The sequence below is a fragment of the Hypanus sabinus genome, chromosome 1 (genome assembly GCF_030144855.1).
Source record: "Hypanus sabinus isolate sHypSab1 chromosome 1, sHypSab1.hap1, whole genome shotgun sequence".
In the NCBI taxonomy this organism is placed as follows: domain Eukaryota; kingdom Metazoa; phylum Chordata; class Chondrichthyes; order Myliobatiformes; family Dasyatidae; genus Hypanus; species Hypanus sabinus.
Window position 1 is genome coordinate 175,093,175 of NC_082706.1, and position 20,171 is coordinate 175,113,345.

The window sequence follows — 20,171 nt, forward strand, 5'->3', positions numbered from 1 at the left end:
CCTCATACAGTTTGCAAATAGTTTGGTGTTCTCCTGAAAGCTCCTTTCCTTTTGCATCTTGCTTCTTGAGGTATCATGGGCCATGCTGAAGAGCATGCTGTATTTTTCAAGGAGACTTTGAGAATGTCCTTGACTGTTTTCTGTGCCCAGCTGGAAGTTTCTTGCAGTCGTGCAGCTTACAGCTGAGTGTTCATTTTAGGAGCTGGTTAAGCATGAACAGATCTCGATCCTGGAGTAGTTAGCCTGGGAGAGAAAATTTGTTTGTTCTGCCAAACTGGAGAATTCTGCAGAGACAGATTTGACATTATTTTTCCATTGCTTTACATTGCTTTGTGCAGATTGTTTGAGTTTCAAAGCTCACTGGATGTCTTTGGCTGAAGGCCGTGCTTGCTCATTGGAACTGCTGGTGAATATTATCCTTAGGCTTGGCAATATTATCCTGGAGATTGGCAATCACTGAAAGGTGTTCTTCACAAGTGAAAATTTATTCACTTATCAAGGCTTGCAAGATAAATTTTAATCAGTGATGTTGTGTGGGGGAGAAGCCAGAAGAAATTTATAGAGGCATAGAGCCACACAGAACAGAAACTGGCCCTTGGTCCAAATGGCCCATGCCAACCAACATTCCCATCTCAGCTACACTTGCCCAAAACCCTCAAAATCCTTTCTATCCAAATATCTTCTAAATAATGTCAGCGTACCTGCCTCAAACACTTCCTCTGGCAGCTGTCTGGGTGAGAAGATTACTGTTCAGGTTCCTAGTAAACCTCCATGTCCTTTCCTTAAACATGTACTCAGTGGGCACTTTATTAGGTACAAGAGCGAAACCTGATGTTGTCCCCTGTCGTAGCCTGTCCACTTCAACCTTTGACATGTCGTGCATTCAGAGATGCTCATCTTCACACCACTGGTATACTGCATTGTTACTTGTGTTTCTTCCCCTTTCTTGGCTGCTTGTACCAGCCTGGCCGCTCGCCTCTGACCTCTCTTGTTAACGAGGTGTCTTCGCTCAAAGAACTCCAGCTCACTGGATGCCTTTTTTTTGTTAATCACACCATTCTCGGAGCTCTGGAGACTATTGTGTGTAGATGTCCCAGGAGAACAGTTTGTTTCTGAGATAAACAACCCTCTCTGGCATTAACAATCATGCCGCAGTCAGTCACTTTGATCACATTTCTTTCCCATTCTGAAGTTCGGTCTGAACAGCAAATGAAACTCTTGGGGGATCACCATGTCAAACATCTCTGCTTCATCCACCAAAAGCAGAATTTCCTGGTGGCCAACTATTTTAGTTCCTATCCCGATTCTGCCATGTCAGTCCATGGCCTCTACTTTTGCTGTGAAGAAGCAACTCTCAGGATGTAGGAGTAACAGCACATATTCTCTCTCGGTTGCATCAGTTTCACTTTTTGTTATTCTTCCATCTACTTTCCCTCTTTCTATTCCCCACTCTGGCCTCTTACAAATTCTCCTCATCTGGTACCTCTCCTTCTGCTCTTTCTCCCATGGTCCACTCTCTTCTATCAAATTCTTTCTTCTCCAGCCCTTTATCTTTTCTACCCAATTGACTTCACCTATTCTAGCTAGTCCACCTTCCTCTCCCCACCCACCTTTTTATTCTGGCATCTTCCCCCTTCCTTTCCAGTCCTGAAGAATGATCTTGGCCCAAAACTTCAGTTGGTTATTCCTCTCCATAGGTGCTGCCTCACCTGCTAATTTCCTCCAGCATTTTGTTTGCATTGGTCTGAATTTCAAGCATCTAGAGAATCACTTGAGTAACTGAACCTCTGGGCTATAAGACCATAAGACATAGGAACAGAATTAGGCCTTTTGGCTCATAGAGTCTGCTCTGCCATTCCATCATGGCTAATTTTCTTTTCCCCCTCCTCTGCCCTACTTCCCGGCCTTCTCCCCATAACCTTTGACGTCATCGCCAATCAAGAACCTATCAATCTTAGCCTTAAATGCACCCAGCAACTAGTCTCCACAGCTGCCTGTGATAACAGATTTACAAATTCACCATCCTCTGGCTAAAGAAATTTCTCTGTATCTCTGTTTTAAATGGACTGCCCTCTATCCTGAGTCTGTGCCCTCTTGTCCTAGACTCTCTCACCATGGGAAACATCTTTCCATGTCTAGGTTTTTCAACGTTCAAAAAGTTTCAATGAGATTTCCCCTCATCCTTCTAAATTCAGTGAGTACAGACCCAGAGCCATCAAACGTTCCTTGTATAACCCTTTCATTCCTGGAATCATCCTTGTAATCTTCCTCTGGACCCTCTCCAATGCCAGCACATCTTTTCTAAAATGAGGGGCCCAAACCTGTTCACAATACTCAAGGTGAGGCCTCACCAGTGCCTTATAAAGCCTCAGCATAACATCCCTGCTCTTGTATTGTAGATCTCTTGAAATGAATGCTAACATGGCATTTGCCTTCCTCACTGCTGACTCAACATGCAAGTTAACCTTCAGGGTGTTCTGCACAAGGACTCCCAAGACCTTCTGCATCTTGGATTCCTGGATTTTCTCTCCATTTAGAAAATAGTCCACACATTTATTTCTACTACCAAAGTGAATGACCATAGATTTTCCAACATTGCATTTCATGTGCCACTTTCTTACCTGTTCTCTTAATCTGTCTAAATCCTTCTGCAGCCTTCCTGTTTCCTCAGCACTACCTGCCCCTAAACCCATCTTCATAACATCTGAAAATTTGGCAAAAAAGCCATCTATTCCTTCATCTAAATCATTGAAATACAGCAAAAAAAGAAGCGGTCACTGTGGAATGCCACTAGTCACTGGCAGCCAACCAGAAAAGAATCCTTTTATTCCCACTCACTGCCTCCTACCAATCAGCCAATGCTCTAATCATGCTGGTAACTTTCCTGTAATGCCATAGGCTCTTAACTTGGTAAGTAGCCTCGTGTGTGGCACCTTGTCAAATGCATTCTGAAGTCCAAATATACAACATCCACTGCATCCCCTTTACCTATCATGCGTGTAATCACCTCAAAGTACTCCAACAGGTTTGTCGGGCAAGATTTTCCCTCAAGGAAACCATGCTGCCTTCTCTATCTCTACCTCCTTCAGAACCCTGGGGTGCAGAAACTTACCCGGACAACTTTACCAGAACCAATACCTCTTCCAAGGCCAAAGCTTGACACTCCCACCCTCGCCCTTGGCCCACTCCCAACAATCACTGCTCCACTTGTTCCTGTTGTACTTTTATTTAATCACCTTTGCACTGTTCTCACTGCTGATTGGGTCACCGCAATGACACCGAACGCCCGCGAAGCTCTCCTTTTAACCGAGCGCCGTTGACCTGTGAATAACCACCTCGCTGTGCGCTGCTCCCACCGCTGACTGGGCCACCGCAAGGACCATGTCTGGATGATGATTTTATGCATTGAGCTGGTGCCACGTAGCTGATTAGGTACTTGCATCAATGAGTAGGTGTACCTAATACAGTGACCACTGAGTGTTGGTCCTCTCGTTCTTGATTCTCCATCTCTGGAAAAAAGACTGCATTCACCTTATCCGTACCCTCATGGTTTCAGACACCTCTATCAGATCACCCATCATCTCCCTTGCTCCAATGAATAAAATGCCAACTAGCTTAAAGTCTCTCCATATCTCAGTTCCTCGGGTTCTGGGAATATCCTTGTGTTCCTGCACAGTTTTGAGCTTATTGCATCCCTCCTTTAGCAGGTTGGCAAAATCTGACCTCAATATTGCAAATGCTGCCTCGCTAAATCTTGAATGATTGCAATAGAAAATTCCAAGTTCTGTACTCAATGAAATGAGCAATGTGTCAACGGCCTTTTCCACCATCTTATCTACCAGAGACACCACTTTCAGTGAACTATGTATTTGTATTCTCAGATCCCTTTGTTTTATACCACTCTCCAGGGCCTCACCTTCCACTGTGAAATTAGTACTCTGATTTGCTTCCTCAAAATGCAAATACTACCCATTTATTCAAATTAAACTTCATCTGCCAGTCTTCAGTCCACTTGCCCAGCTGATCACGATCCCTCTGTAAATCCTGATTACTATCTCCACTGTCTTCTAGATGTTTGGTGTAGAGCTTATCCTCTCATACATTTCAGTGAAGGAATCAGCAATGACAGATCAAAGTTCAAAGTACATTTGTCGCTGAAAACCAACTTGAAATTCATTGTCTTGCTGGTATTCACAGTAGAACAGAGAAATACAGTAGAATCAATGAAAAATTGCACACAAGCAACGATTTACAAATAACCAAAAGAAGACAAACTGTAAATAAAACAAAATAATAAAAATGAGAACATGTGCTGTGGACACAGCTTGTGGGATCCACTTAGCATTGAGGTGATGAAGTTATCCACTCTGGTTCAGGAGCCTGATGGTTAAAGGGTAATAACTGTTCCTGACCCAGTTGGTGTAGGATCTAAGAGTACTGTACCTCTTTCCCAGTGGCAGTGAGAAGAGAGCATGTCTTAGATGATGGGAGGCGGACGCGGGGGGGGGGGGGGCTCATTGATGATGGATATTATTTTCTTGTAGCAGTGCTCTTTGCAGACTTAATCAGTAGTGCGGAGGGCTTTGGCTGTGGTTTTCTGGGCTGTGTCCACTGATTATTGTAGGCTTTTTCATTCCTGGAGATTGCTGTTCCCTGTCAGGATACTATCCACTGTGCCCAGATAAAGCTCTATGCGCAGTGTAGACTCACTGTTCATGCCCATAAACGTGTACACATGTATGAACTATGTGTTCTGACTGAGACTGGGATACTTATGGTTCTGGAGGCTGAATTATGAAGGCTGAAGGGTTCCTTGTTCATCCGTTTCATTCCATCTGGGATATTGTTGGACACGAGTGTGTTTTTTTTCTGAGTAATATTGAGGATGATACATTCTTGCTTGATTCCTGTTTATACACCAGGTCAATTGTGGGACTGTTCGCTAGGATCATGGCATCATGTAGCAAGCGCAGAACAGTAAAAATTATTTCAAAAGCCGGGCAAAGTTGAAAAAAGACTTTTCATATTCGATGTCAGCCAAAGGAGTCTGATTTAGTTTCAGGTTGAAGAAGCTCATGCTTTTGCTGCTCATGAAGCATTAGTCCATTTTACCAATTGATGGCATGTGTGCTTTTCTAGAAGGAACTCTTCTGTAAATGGGGTGAGCTGCCTTGCAAAGATTCCTATAATGACCGTCCCTGTGTTGGACAAAGGGTAAATCCCTGCTATTACTACATTTGGATTCTTCCCCTTGTTTGAAAATATTGCAATCATGGGTCTATTGAACCCTGGTTACACCACACTTGGAATATTGTGTTCAGATTTTTTTGGTGCAGCAAGAGGGATTTTGGGATCGATGAACCTGATTTGTTTTGTTTCATAGGCATATGGATGTTAGAAAAATAGATTGATTTCAGAGTAGGTTAAAAGGTATGTAGAAGGGCCTTTACTGGGCTATAATGCTCTATTTTCTATGTTCCACGGCATCTCTGAAATTCCCTGCCCTGCCCTTCTCATCTTTGGTGACTCAAAAGGAGATCCTGAATTCACTGTGTGTATATCATGATTTAATACTTCAGCAGAGGCATTGTTTTCAATTGTTGGATACCTTTTCCAACACTTTCTGGGTTAGCAGTGAGATTGTGAATTCATTAGCAACACACACAAAATGCTGGAGGAACTCAGCCAGTCAAGCAGCATCTATGGAAAGGAGTTCAGTTACTGTTTCAGGCCGAGGCCCTTCAGTAAGACTGGAGAAGAAAGATGAGGAGTAGAGTTAAAAGGTGTGGGGAGCAGAGGGAGACATGCAAGGTGATAGGTGAAATCAGGAGGGGGAGAGATGAAGTAAAGAGCAGGGAAGTTGATTGGTGAAAAAGATACAGGGCTGGAGAAGGGTTTAATAGGAGAGGGCAGAAGGTCATGGAAGAAAGAAAAGGGGGTGGAACACCAAAGGGAGGCGATGGACAGGCAAGGAGATGAAAGTGAGAGGGGAAAAAGGGGATGGTGAAGGGGGAGGATCATTACAGAAGTTTGGAATTCGTTAAGGATGTTTCCCACTTTACGTAGGCCTGGACTGATGATGCAGAGATATGTGTTACGACAGCTAATTCATTAAAAATTTGGTCAGTTAAGTATTCCTGAAATTGAAAAAACAAGTAGCTATAAATGGCCAGCTTATTGTAAAAACTGACCTTATTTATTACCAGACTTTGGCGGGGGGGGGGAGAAGAAAGTCACCTCCACTCACCCGGAGAGGGAAGTCAGCTGGCCCGGCCCAAGCCCATATGATACTCTAAACCTGCAACAATGTAGTTTATTCCGGCCAAGCCTTTGAAATGTCCTGGCAAGCCATTCAGTTGTTTCAGCTAATAGCTCCTGACTATATGCTGGAGTTCAGTTCGAAATGGGCAGCAAATATCCTGTGAATCAATATTAAAAATATTGATTGCTAGATATAATCAGAAGTAGATCATTGTCTATTCTCCTATTGCCTTTTCTACTCACGTGACCAAACGCTGTGTAGGACAGGGACGAATAGCTCCCTTATGCCGAGCAGCTCACTCCAGAAAGCACTTATCTGTAGATAAAATCTGGCTAAGAGAATTATTGAAACATGTTAACATCAGGTTCTGGACAACGTCCATAAATGTTCACTGTTCAGCAGAAGTCTTGGAGAGAGATAGCATGGAAACAGACCGTGCAGCTCACCAGCCATCAAGCACCCATTTTCATGCTAATCCCACCTTAACCATTCTATTCTGTCCATATTCCCATGTGCCTTCTCCGGACTCTCTCATTCAGAGCAGTTTACTGTGGCTGATTAATCTTTGTAACCACCCACCCGTTTTGGGGGTGTGAGGAAACGGGCAGCACCCAAAGTCGGGATTGAACCTGGATTGCCGGAGTTATGAGACACCAGCTCTAGCACTGTGCCATCTGCTGCTGTTTGATAATGATCAGTATTAAGGGCTCTGGCTACTTTTATCGTACTACTTTTTCTCCCTGGAGAAATTGTGGTCAATTTTTTTCCACACAGTGTAACAAGTAAATATTTAATGAAACCTTCACATGCGTTCTACTGACAGTTTTTAATCAATAATGGATTTTCATGAATTTGCATTAGGAAAAATGCAATTAAATGTTGGAATCTTCTCTTATTATGGTTGCATATATTAATAGTTAAATTAAGGTTCCTGTAACTGTCAAAGCAGATAGTTTATTTCATTCTTCTCTGGATTAACACTGAATATTTTATATTGATTTGGTGTTTAATGACATGGGTATAGCAAGGCATGGAGGAATGAAAAGCTTGAGAGATCATTGTGTATGTGTGACTGAGCGGAGTAACCCTATTCTTCAATCTCCTATTTCCATTGTGGATGTTTATTGTGTGATGCTATTTTAAACGGTGGTCATTGTAAACTTAACTGAGTTTCTGCTTAGGGTGCAATCATTCAAAATTAAGTCCAAATTAATCCAGTTTTGAATAGTCTTTTTCCTACCCCCACCAAGTTTCCACTCTCATTCATTTGCATATGCCCAATGTACAAGCTGGAAAATTCTTCACATGCTTAAGATTGTTAATTTGGCAACAGTGTCAAAAGAGCTTCCATTAAAGTAAGCTGGTATCTTACACACTTTAGATTTTGAGATCTGACCTTGAAGCATATATTACTCACTTTTTAGAGTACAGTGGCTTAATCTTTGAGTAAACAAAATATTTTCAGAAATAATTAAAGATAATACCTAATGCTAGCTATGTGACCAAAAAGTTCTAGCTGTACTATTAAAGCTTACCTGAAGTGTGTAATTAGTGGTGACTCTTAATAAAAGACATTTGTGATGGTTTGGAAAACTGGCATGGATGATTGTGAAGGTTTATGGAAACGTTGATGTGATAAGTGTTTCTAATTAATTTATGAGATTCTAAAGGGCATTTTCATAGCTATTTATATTTTATACCTTGTGAGCTTTTAACTTAAAATGCCTCTGGTATTTTAAGCTTGGTGAACTGCATTTACAGATGTCAATCATAATATGTACTATGTCTATGTTATGCCTTAAGTCTATAAGGTGAATGTGTATCACACAACTTCTAAAAAGTATTTTCTTGTCTTCTCTCTTAGTTGGCAGCATTGGAGAGACAGATCTTTGATTTTCTGGGTTACCAGTGGGCTCCTATACTGGCCAACTTCCTTCATATAATTGTTGTCATTCTGGGACTGTTTGGGACAATTCAATACAGGCCTCGCTACATTGTGGTGGTAAGTTGTGAAATTAGATACTTGCATTAAAATTTTAAAAAATCATCTTGTGACAAATAAAATTACCATGAAAAGAGTCATATCTTGGAGGGCAGCTAGTGATGCAAAAACTGCCTTGCATTCAATCTCAAAAAAAAAGACATTAAGAATTCCTTATTGTAAACACAGCTAGGTTGGGACTAGTACCATCACACTGTGACTGTGTGTGCTCTTGTTCCTTTTTCATGATTGCACAGAAAGAAATCCTACTTCACATCTGCATTAAAAAGGAAATACAAGATGGCGTCAATAATTTCAGCAATAATAATCAATTTATATTTTGTATTTCATGTAGTAAAACTACTTGTTGAAAACTGAATCCACAGCCTTTAGTTTGCATCACAATGTGTTGCTCACCATCAATAACCAAAATGAGTTTTGAACCATAAATTCATGCCGTCATCATGATTTCACCCACGTAATATTGCATAACTTTACCGCAGCAGCTAACCTCAGTTTACATGTCCCTGAAATCATCACCCATGTCTGTTCTATCTCTAGGCATCACAGTTCCAACATCTTCCTCACTCCACCTCTGTATAGCTGAGGTCATTTGATGTTCTGTTACCAACATTTCAATTGGTTACAAGACCTGTTAATCCATCTCCTCTGATATGGATTAAGCTCCAAGTTAAGCACTGATTCAAAATGTTGCCAATATTTTCAAACCACTTTTGTCAATCCCAACCTGTGAACACTTACCAGTTCAATTATCCTCTTAGGGTATTCCCTCTGGGGTGAACTTGCCATTCCTGATGGTACTTATTCCATGTGTTCAACTGCAAAGCACTAAAATTCCCTCCGCCAGTCTCTCTACCTCTCTACATTCCTACCATTAAAGCTCTTCTTGAAATCCACCTCTTTGATCACAAGTGAACATCTCCCCTTTTATCTTCTTTTTGGACTTGGTATCATTTTTAGTTGTACAATACTCCTACGAAATTTCATAGTGTGTTTTACTGTATTAAAGGCTTTATATAAAAGAAACATTGTCTTTTTGCAGTGTACTGTGTAGATGGAATGTAACTGATTCCTGCAATTCTAGATCAAATGGTGATATTTTTTCTGGATCTGATGAGGTCTCCATTCAAGGGAGATATTGTTCCAGTGGAGGTGAATTAATGGTGAAAATGCAGTAGTTAGAACGAGGAAATGAGAAAGAAGAGGAACGGGAAGTGTCATGAGCCCCACATTACCTTCTCTGAAAGACTGATCTTTTGTGTTTTAAAGATTAAAATGTATGACTCGGAAATTGTGTCAAATAGACTGTTTATGCAAATTGATCTTCTCGTGTCCCCTGCAAAAAAAATTCAATAAGTGTAGAAACTTGCTTGCTGGGTGCTCTAATCATAAAGTAATAATGACAAAAGGAAGATGGAGTGATAGGTGGTGACTCTGTGTGCAGCTCCAATGGGATTCAAAAAATATTCCTGTTTAAGACTACTACAGCTGAAATCCAGTCACGACCACGGGTACTTCAGTAAGCAACATTGTTTTAAGACTATTAAAAAGAATCTACTGCATCTCAAAATCAGCGGACCCTGGACAGCAGACTTAGGACAGGAGTCCCGAATAAGGGTCGCGGCTCAAAATGTTGACAGTTTACTCTTTTCCATAGATGCTGCCTGACCTGCTGAGTTCCTCCAGCATTTTGTGTGTTACATGAGTGCAGTTCCCCTTTAGGAAAATAGAAGCAAGTTTCCAGGTACAATTCCAGGTACGGGTACAGAGGTCTTATTCCACTCCTGACTATCAAGTTGGTGAGCATACAATCTCTGGAAAATAAAATTGAAGACCTCAGAGCAAGATTGCAGTACCAGAGAGACATCAGGGTCTGCTGTGTACTTTGCTTCACAGAAATATGGCTCACCTCCACCATTTTGGATGGAGCGCTACAGCACAATGGCATCACCATCCACCAGAAAGGCAGGACACCTGAGCCTTTTAAAGGTAGAGGAGGTGGAGTATGCTTTCTGATTAACTCATCATGTGCACAGACATGGCAGCTCTGTCTCAGTCCTGGTCACTTGACCTCAAAACATCTAGCAGTTGTGTCATCCATTTTATCTGCTGAGGGAGTTTTCTGCCATCATCCTGGTTGCTGTGCACCATGATCAGCAGTCACAAAACACCACATCCTTGCAGGGGATTTCAACCACACCAGCTTGAAGAAGTCTCTGACCAATTACCACTGGCATGTCACCTGTTGAACTGGAGGAGCTAACGCACTTGACTACTGTTATACCACCAACAAGAATGATTATCATGCCATATCAAGTTCACACTTTGGAAAGTCCGATTACCTGGCTATACTACTCCTGGCATACAGACAGAGACTGAAGAATGCAGCACCAGCAGTGTGGACCAAGAAGGTATGGTCAAGGTAAGGTGGACTTACAGGACTACTTTGAGTCAATGGACTGAATAATATTCGGGATCCGTCTTTGAATATGAATGAATACTCCACAGTTGACACCATCTACATCAAGACCTGTGTGGATGAGTGTGTGCCTTCAAGAACATGCCAGACATACCCAAACCAAAAGCTATTGATGAACCAGGAGATTCATAGTTCCTGAGTGCTAGATCTATAGAACTTAAGACCAATGATCCAGAGCTATACAAGAAGTCCAGGTATGACCTTATGAAGGCTATTTTCAGAGTGAAGGAAATATTCTGATTCAAGTTAGAGACAGAATCGGATGCACATCAGCTGTAGCAGGGTTTGCAGGCCATTACTTTCTACAAGACGAAATTTAACATCATGAATAGCCATGATCTTCATTCCAAGCTGAGCTCAACACTTTTTATACATATTTTGAAAGGGAAAATAAAACTACACCTGTATAAATCTGTTCAGCATCTGGTGACCCTGTGATCTTTGTCTCAGAGGACAATTTCAGAACATCTTTCAAGATGGTGAACCCTCACATGGCATCAGGCCCTGATTATGTACCTGGTGGGGCACTGGAAACCTGTACCCAACCAACTGGTGGGAGTGCTTAAGGACATCTTCAATCTCTCATTCCTGCAGTCACCTATTTCAAAAGGGTGACAAGTCATACCTGTATCTAGGAAGAGTAGGGTGAACTGTCTCAACAATTAATACTCAGTTGCACTCACACCTACTGCGATGAACTGCTTTTAAAAGGTTGGTCATGGCCAGAATCAACTTCAGCTGGGCCCCCTGCAATTGGCCTTTTGCTAACAGTAGTTCCATAGTGAATGCAATCTCACTGGCTCTCCAGTCAGCCTTGGATCACATGTACAATATCAATATGGTACCGACATCAGCCTGCTGTTTATTGATTACAGCTCAATGTTCAACATAGTCATACCCTCTCTTCTAATCAACAAGTTCCAAAACCTGGGCCTTTGCACTTTCCTCTGCAACCGTTTATACAGATTGAAAATAGTATCTGCCCCTCACTTTCAATCAACACTGATGCATCTCAAGGATGTGTACCCAGCCCACTGCTTTACTGTATTTATACACCCATCTGGGTGGCTAGGAACAGCTCAAACGCTATCTATAAATTTGCAGATGATGCAACTATTTTTGGCAGAATCTCTGATGGTGATGAGCAGGCATACAGGAGTGAAATAGATCATCTGGCTGAGTTGTGTTGCAACAGCAACCTTGCATTCAACATCAGTAGAACCGGGGAATTGATTGCTCTCCTCAGGAAGAGGAAGGATCCACACACTAATCTTTATCGAGGGATCAGCAGTGGAAAGATTGAAGGTCTATCTTGGGTCCAGAATGTTGGTGCAATTATAAGAAGGCTCAATAGTGGCTATATTTCATTGGGAATTTGAAGAGAATTGGTATGTCAACAAAGACACTCACAAATTTCTACAGATATACTGTGGACAGCAATCTGACTGGTTGCATCACCATCTGGTATGGAGGGGCCACTGCACACTATTAGAAAAAGCTGCAGAAGGTTGTAAATTCAGCCAGCTCTTTCATGGGCACTAGTCTCTCCAGCATCATTTGAAGAAGGACACCTTCAAAAAGTGATGCCTCAAAAAGGGACATCCATCAGTAAGGACCCCCATCACCCAGGATGTGCACTCTTCTCATTGCTACTATCAAGGAGGAGGTACAGGAGCCTGAGGACACATACTCAACATTTAGGAACAGTCTCTTCCCTTCCACCATTAAATTTCTGAATGTACAATGTACACTACCTCACTGTTATTATTCTTTGGTCTCTTTTTGCACTATTTAGTGTGTATGTGTGTACACACACACGCTATTGTAATTTATATTTTTAACAAGTTTATGTTTTGCAATATAGTGCTGCCACAAAATAATGGATTTTAGAAAATATGCCAGTGATATAAATCTGATTCTGATTTGGAAGAAGCACATTTCCTCATACCTGCAGTATGTACTCATAAATAAGCTTGCACTGATGTAGAGAAGTACAGCACAGAAACGGGCCCTTCAGCCCATCTAGTCCATGCTGAAACCATTTAAACTGACCAATCCCATCAATCTGAACGAGGACCAAAGCCCTCCATACCCCCACCATCTATGTACCTATCCAAACCACTTAAATGTGGAAATCGAGCTCGCATGCACCACTTGTGCTGGTAGCACATTCCACACTCTCTCAAACCTCTGAATGAAGAAGTTTCCCCTCATGATCTCTTTAAACTTTTCACTCTTAATTCGTGACCTCTAGTTGCAGTCCCAGCCAATCTCCGTGGAAAAGCCTCCTTGCATTTATCTTATCTATACCCCTCATAATTTTGTATACCTCCATCAAATCTCTTCGCAATCTTCTACGTCCTAAAGAATAAAGTCTTAACCTATTCAATCTTTCCATATAACTCAGATCCTCCAGACCTGGCAACATCCTTGCTAATTATTTCTGTACTTTTTCAATCTTGTTTACATCTTTCCTGTAGGTAGGTGTGCAACACTGCATGGAAAACTCCAAATTAGGCTTCATCAATATCTTATACAACTTCAACATAACATCCCATCTCCTGTATTCAGTACATTGATTTATGAAGACCAATGTTCCAAAGAGCTTTCTTTACAATCCTATCTACCTGTGACGCCACTTTAAGTGAATCATGGACCTGTGTTCCCAGATACCATTGTTCTACCACATCCCTCAGTGCCCTACCCTTCACTGTGTAAGACCTACTCTGGTTGGTTCTGCTGAAGTATAACACTTTGATATGCATTTGTCTGTGTTAAATTCCATTTGCTATTTTTCAGCCCATATTTCCGCTCATATTTCCAGCTGATGCTGGAAACTCTGATGGCCTTCCTTGCTGTCCACTACATCCCAAAGCTTGGTGTCACCCGAAAATGTACTGATCCACTTAACCACGTTATCATCCAGATCATTGATATTGATGACAAACAGCAATGGACCCAGCACTGATCCCTGCAGCACACCAGTAGTCACAGGACTCAAGTCAGAGAGGCAGGCATCTACTGCCACTCACTGGCTTCTCCACAAAGCCAGTGTCTAATCCAGTTTATTATCTCATCTTGAATGCCAAACAACTGAACCTTCTTGACCAATCTCCCATGTGGGACGTTGTCAAATATCTTCCTAAAGTCAGTGTAGACAATATCCACTGCCTCGCCTTCGTCCACTTTCCTAGTAACTTCCTTGAAAAACTATGATTGGTTAGATGTGACCTACCATGCATGAAGCAAGGCTAACTATCCTTAATCAATCCAAGTCTATCCAAATACTTGCATATCTAGACCCTTCAAATACCTTCCAATAACTTTCCCACAAGTAATGTCAGACTCACCGGCCTATGACTTCATGGTTGTTTAGAACCTTTCTTAACCAGCAGTACAGCCCTGGATAGCTTCCGATCCTCTGTTTCTTTTCCAGTCACTAAGGATGATATAAATTTCTCTGCTATGGCCCCCACAATTTCTGCACTTGCCTCCCATAGGATCTGAGACAACACTATGTCAGGCCCTGGGGAATTATCCACCTTGATTTTGCCTCAGGATAGCAAACAGCTCCTCATAATCTGTATTGGGTTAATGACCTTGCTGCTGTTTTGCCTCACTTCTATAGACTCTGTGTCCAACTCCTGCAAAAATACAGTTGCAAAAAATCCGTTTAATGTCTCCCCTCTCTCTCTCTTGGCTCCACACATTCATTACCATGCTGATCTTTCAGGGGACCAATTTTGTCTCTTGTAATCCTTTTGCACTTAACATATTTATGGAATTCCTTGGGATTCTTCTTCACCCTGAGCAAGTTCATGCCTTCTTTTAGCCCTGCTGATTTTTTTTCTTGAGCATTCTCTTGCATATCTTGTATTCCACAAACACCCCATTTATTCCTACTTGCCTATACTTGCTATGCACCTCCAGTTTTCAGTTAATCACAGTCTCGATATCTCTTGAACATCAAGGTGCCCTACACTTTATCTTTTCCTTTTATTCTGACTGGTGCATTCAAGCTTTGTACTCTCAAAATTTCACTTTTGAAGGCCTCCCACTTTACAAGCACACCTTTGCCAGAAAACAGCCTGTCTCAACCCACACTTGCCAGATCATTTCTGATGCCATTAGAATTGTCCTTTCTCCAATTTAGAATCTCAACCCGTGGGTCGAACTTTTTTTTTGTATATTTACTTTAAAACTAATGGCATTGTGATCACTGGATGGAAAGTGTTCCCCTACACAAACTTCTGTCATCTGCCCTGTCTCAATCCCTAATACCAGTATTGTACATTTCTTATAGGGACTTCTACATACTAATTAAGGAAACTTTCCTGAACACATTTGATAAATCCTATCCCATCTCGTCCTCTGACAGTATGGGAGTACCAGTCAATATGTGGAAAGTTAAAATCACCTACTATAACAACCTTGTGTTTCTTACAACAGTCTGCAATCTCTCTACAAATGTGTTCCTCCAAATCCCTCAGTCTGTTGGGTGGTCTGTGATATGGCTGCATTAATGTGGTCATACCTGTCTTCTTTCTCAGTTCTACCCATAACATCTTGCTAGATGAGCTTTCCAGTCTACCCTCACAGAGCACTACCATGACATTTTCCCTGACTAGTAACACCACCCCTCATTTAATCGATCCTGCTCTGTCACATCTAAAACAACAAAACTCTGTTATTGAGCTGCCAGTCCTGTCCCTCCTGCAACCAAGTCTCATTAAGACACAAGGTGCACATTTCTGATTTTCTTTGCACTGTACTGTTCAAGACCATCCAGAATCACACTGTGGAAGTCAGGTATTTAAAGATTAATTTCCTGCTTTCAATCCCCCATTCTCTATCTCCACTGAACACAACTGCCTTGCATTTCCCAGAAGCAATATTCCAAAATTCAGTGCCTTTGCAGCATCAGTAAATTGGTTTTGTTTTGCTGTATAGTAAAGCAAGTAAAAGAGAGTGGAGACAGGCTTTAAAATCACTGGACCAACACCAGAGTTCGAACCACTGATCTTGATTGATGAAGCTGATTCCCACCATGGTAATGGAGAATTTAAATTCAGTAGTTAAATAAATGTAGAATTAAAAACAAAAGTAAGCATAACAGAATTGAACTATTATAAGAAGTTCAATTTTTGTGTGTGTGTTTCACTAATCCGTCAGGGGAGTAAATCTGCTGTCTTTGCTCAGTCACGCCTCTGGCGTGTCAAATGTCATTGACTCAAACTGCCTCCTTTGTTCAGGGTAAATAAGAATGGAAAATGTTGCTGGCAATACCTGCAACCTCTGAACCAAAAAAAAGAATAATTGATGAAAACAACATTCAACTAACAGCAGTGGCTGATACAGCAATGAATCAAAAGTCACCTTTTGGCTCACATGTCTCAGAATCAGATTCATATTGTTGTGAACTTTGTTGTTTAGCAGCAGCAGTCGAGTGAAATATTTTTTTAAAAAAACTATTAGTTATAATCAGAAATATATATGAAAATGAATTGTGCAAAAAGCAAGAAGTATGAGGTAATGTGAGAAGTGCGATGTCAACAAGATAGAGAGAGTACAGAGGAGGTTTACTAGAATGTTACCTGGGTTTCAGCACCTAAGTTACAGAGAAAGGTTGAACAAGTTAGGTCTTTATTCTTTGGAGCGTAGAAGGTTGAGGGGGGACTTGATAGAGGTATTTAAAATTATGAGGGGGATAGATAGAGTTGACGTGGATAGACTTTTTCCATTGAAAGTAGGGGAGATTCAAACAAGAGGACATAAAAACATAGAAAATAGGTGCAGGAGTAGGCCATTCGGCCCTTCGATCCTGCACCGCCATTCAGTATGATCATGGCTGATCATCCAACTCAGAACCCTGTACCTGCTTTCTCTCCATACCCCCGATCCCTTTAGCCACAAGGGCCATATCTAACTTTCTCTTAAATATAGCCAATGAACCGGCCATCATCGGAAACAATCCCCAACATCAGAAACAATCTTTCTGCACCTAGCCTGTCCAATAGCATTTTATACATTTCAATAAGATCTACCCTCAGTCTTCTAAATTCCAGTGAGTATAAGCCTAGTCTATCCAGTCTTTCTTCATATGAAAGTCCTGCCATCCCAGGAATCAGTCTGGTGAACCTTCTTTGTACTCCCTCTATGGCAAGAATGTCTTTCCTCAGATTAGGGGACCAAAACTGCACACAATATTCTAGGTGCGGTCTCATCAAGGCCTTGTACAACTGCAGTAGAACCTCCCTGCTCCTGTACTCAAATCCTTTTGCTATGAATGCCAACATACCATTTGCCTTTTTCACTGCCTGCTGTACCTGCATGCCCACCTTCAATGACTGGTGTACAATGATACCCAGGTCTTGTTGTATCTCCCCTTTTCCTAATCAGCCACCATTCAGATAATCTGCTTTCCTGTTCTTGCATCCAAAGTGGATAACCTCACATTTATCCACATTAAATTGCATCTGCCATGAATTTGCCCACTCACCTAACCTATCCAAGTCACCCTGCATCCTCTTAGCATCCTCCTCACAGCTAACACCGCTGCCCAGCTTTGTATCATCCGCAAACTTGGAGCTGCATTTAATTCCCTCGTCTAAATCATTAATATATATTGTAAACAACTGGGGTCCCAGCACTGAGCCTTGCAGTACCCCACTAGTCACTGCCTGCCATTCTGAAAAGGTCCCGTTTGCTCCCACTCTTTGCTTCCTGTCTGCCAACCAATTCTCTATCCACATCAATACCATACCCCCAAGACCGTGTGCTTTAAGCTTGCACACTAATCTCCTGTGTGGGACCTCGTCAAAAGCCTTTTGAAAATCTAAATATACCACATCCACTGGATCTCCCCTATCCGCTCTACTAGTTACATCTTCAAAAAATTCTATAAGATTTGTCAGACATGATTTTCCTTTCACAAATCCATGCTGACTTGGTCCGATGATTTCACCTCTTTCCAAATGTGCTGTTATCACATCTTTGATAACTGACTCTAGCATTTTCCCCACCATCAATGTCAGACTCACCGGTCTATAATTCCCCGGTTTTTCTCTGTCTTCTTTTTTTTAAAAAAGTGGGGTTACATTAGCCACCCTCCAATCCTCAGGAACTAATCCAGAATCTAAGGAGTTTTGAAAAATTATCACTAATGCATCCACTATTTTTAGGGCTACTTCCTTAAGCACTCTGGGATGCAGACCATCTGGCCCTGGGGATTTATCTGCCTTTAATCCCTTCAATTTACCTAACACCACTTCCCTACTAACATGTATTTCCCTCAGTTCCTTCATCTCACTAGACCCTCAGTCCCTTACTATTTCCGGAAGATTATTTATGTCCTCCTTAGTGAAGACAGAACCAAAGTAGTTATTCAATTGGTCTACATGTCTTTGTTCCCTATGATCAATACACCTGTTTCTGACTGTAAGGGACCTACATTTGTCTTGACCAATCCTTTTCTTTTCACATATCTATAAAAGCTTTTACAGTCAGTTTTTATGTTCCCTGCCAGCTTTCTCTCATAATCTTTTTTCCCTTTCCTAATTAAGCCCTTTGTCCTCCTCTGCCGATCTCTGAATTTCTCCCAGTCCTCAGGTGTGCCGCTTTTTCTGGCTAATCTGTATGATTCTTCTTTGGACTTGTTACTATCCCTAATTTCCCTTGTCAGCCATAGGTGCTCTACCTTCCCTGGTTTATTCTTTTGCCAAACTGGGATGAACAATTGTTGTAGTTCATCCATGCGATCTTTAAATGCTTGCCATTGCATATCCACCGTCAATGCTTTAAGTATCATTTGCCAGTCTATCTTAGATAATTCACGTCTCATACCTTCAACGTTACCCTTCTTTAAGTTCAGAACCTTTGTTTCTGAATTAACTATGTCACTCTCCATCTTAAAGAAGAATTCCACCATATTATGGCCACTCTTACCCAAGGGGCCTCGCATAACAAGATTGCTAACTAACCCCTCCTCATTGCTCAATACCCAATCTAGAATGGCCTGCTCTCTAGTTGGTTCCTCCACATGTTGGTTCAGAAAACCATCCCGCATACATTCCAAGAAATCCTTTTCCTCAGCACCCTTACCAATTTGGTTCACCCAATCTATATGTAGATTGAAGTCAACCATTATAACTACTGTTCCTTTATTGCACACATTTCTAATTTCCTGTTTAATGCCATTCCCAACCTCACTACTACTGTTAGGTGGCCTGTACACAACTCCCACCAGCGTTTTCTGCCCTAGTGTTATGCAGCTCTACCTATATCGATTCCACATCCTCCAGGCTAATATCCTTCCCTTCTATTGTGTTAATCTCCTCTCTGACCAGCAATGCTACCCCACCTCCTTTTCTTTCCTGTCTATCCCTCCTGAATATTGAATATCCCTAGATGTTGAGCTCCCATCCTTGGTCACCCTGGAGCCATGTCTCTGTGATCCCAACTATATCATATTCATTAATAATTATCTGCACATTCAATTCATCCACCTTGTTACGAATGCTCCTCACATTGACACACAAAGCCTTCAGGCTTGTTTTTACAACACTCTTAGCCCTTATACAATTATGTTGAAAAGTGGCTCTTTTTGCTTTTTGCCCTGGATTTGCCTGCCTGCCACTTTTACTTTTCACCTTACTACTTTTTGCTTCTACCCTCATTTTACACCCCCCTGTCTCTCTGCACTTGTTCCCATCCCCCTGCCACATTAGTTTAAAGCCTTCTGAACAGCAGTAGCAAACGCTCCCCCTAGGACATTGGTTCCAGTCCAGCCCAGGTGCAGACCGTCCTGTTTATACCGGTCCCACCTCCCCCAGAACTGGTTCCAATGCCCCAGAAATTTGAATCCCTCCCCCTTGCACCATTTTCAAGCCACGTATTTATCTGAAACATCCTCCTATTTCTACTCTGACTAGCACGTGGCACTGGTGGTAATCCAGAGATTATTGCCATTGTGGTCCTACTTTTTAGTTCATCTCCTAAGCTCACCTTGTAGGACCTCATCCCATTTTTTACCTATATCGTTGGTACCTATGTGCACCACGACCACTGACTGTTCACCCTCCCATTCCAGAATGTCCTTCAGCTGCTCAGAGACATCCTTGACCCTTGCACCAGTGAGGCAACATACCATCCTGGAGTCTCGTTTGTGGCCGCAGAAATGCCGATCTATTCCCCTTACAGCCGAATCCCCTATCACTATAGCTCTCCCACTCCTTTTCCTTCCCTCCTGTGCTGCAGAGCCACCCGTGGTGCAATGAACTCGGCTGCTGCTGTCTTCCCCTGATGAGGCATCTCCCCCGACAGTATCCAAAACAGTATATCTGTTTAGGAGGGAGATGACCCCAGGGGACTCCTGCACTACCTGCCTACTGCTACATTGTCTAGTGGCCACCTCTTCCCTTTCTGCCTGT

The 20,171-nt window shown here is 41.9% G+C and overlaps 1 protein-coding gene and 1 long non-coding RNA gene across 3 annotated transcripts in view; one reads left to right on the plus strand and one right to left on the minus strand.

The window, feature by feature from the left end:
* LOC132400631 (sodium/potassium-transporting ATPase subunit beta-1-interacting protein 3) overlaps positions 1 to 20,171 on the plus strand; it is a 511,218-nt gene that overhangs the window by 254,219 nt on the left and 236,828 nt on the right. For both annotated transcript variants that reach the window (XM_059981806.1, XM_059981796.1), the window contains exon 2: positions 8,127 to 8,264. In XM_059981806.1, coding sequence (XP_059837789.1) covers positions 8,127 to 8,264 — 138 coding nt within the window. The remainder of the gene's footprint in view (positions 1 to 8,126; positions 8,265 to 20,171) is intronic.
* The window catches only part of LOC132400640 (uncharacterized), a 154,020-nt gene continuing 142,343 nt past the window's right edge, over positions 8,495 to 20,171 (minus strand). Inside the window, exon 4 of the long non-coding RNA XR_009514324.1 lies at positions 8,495 to 8,520. This is a non-coding gene — a long non-coding RNA (uncharacterized LOC132400640). The remainder of the gene's footprint in view (positions 8,521 to 20,171) is intronic.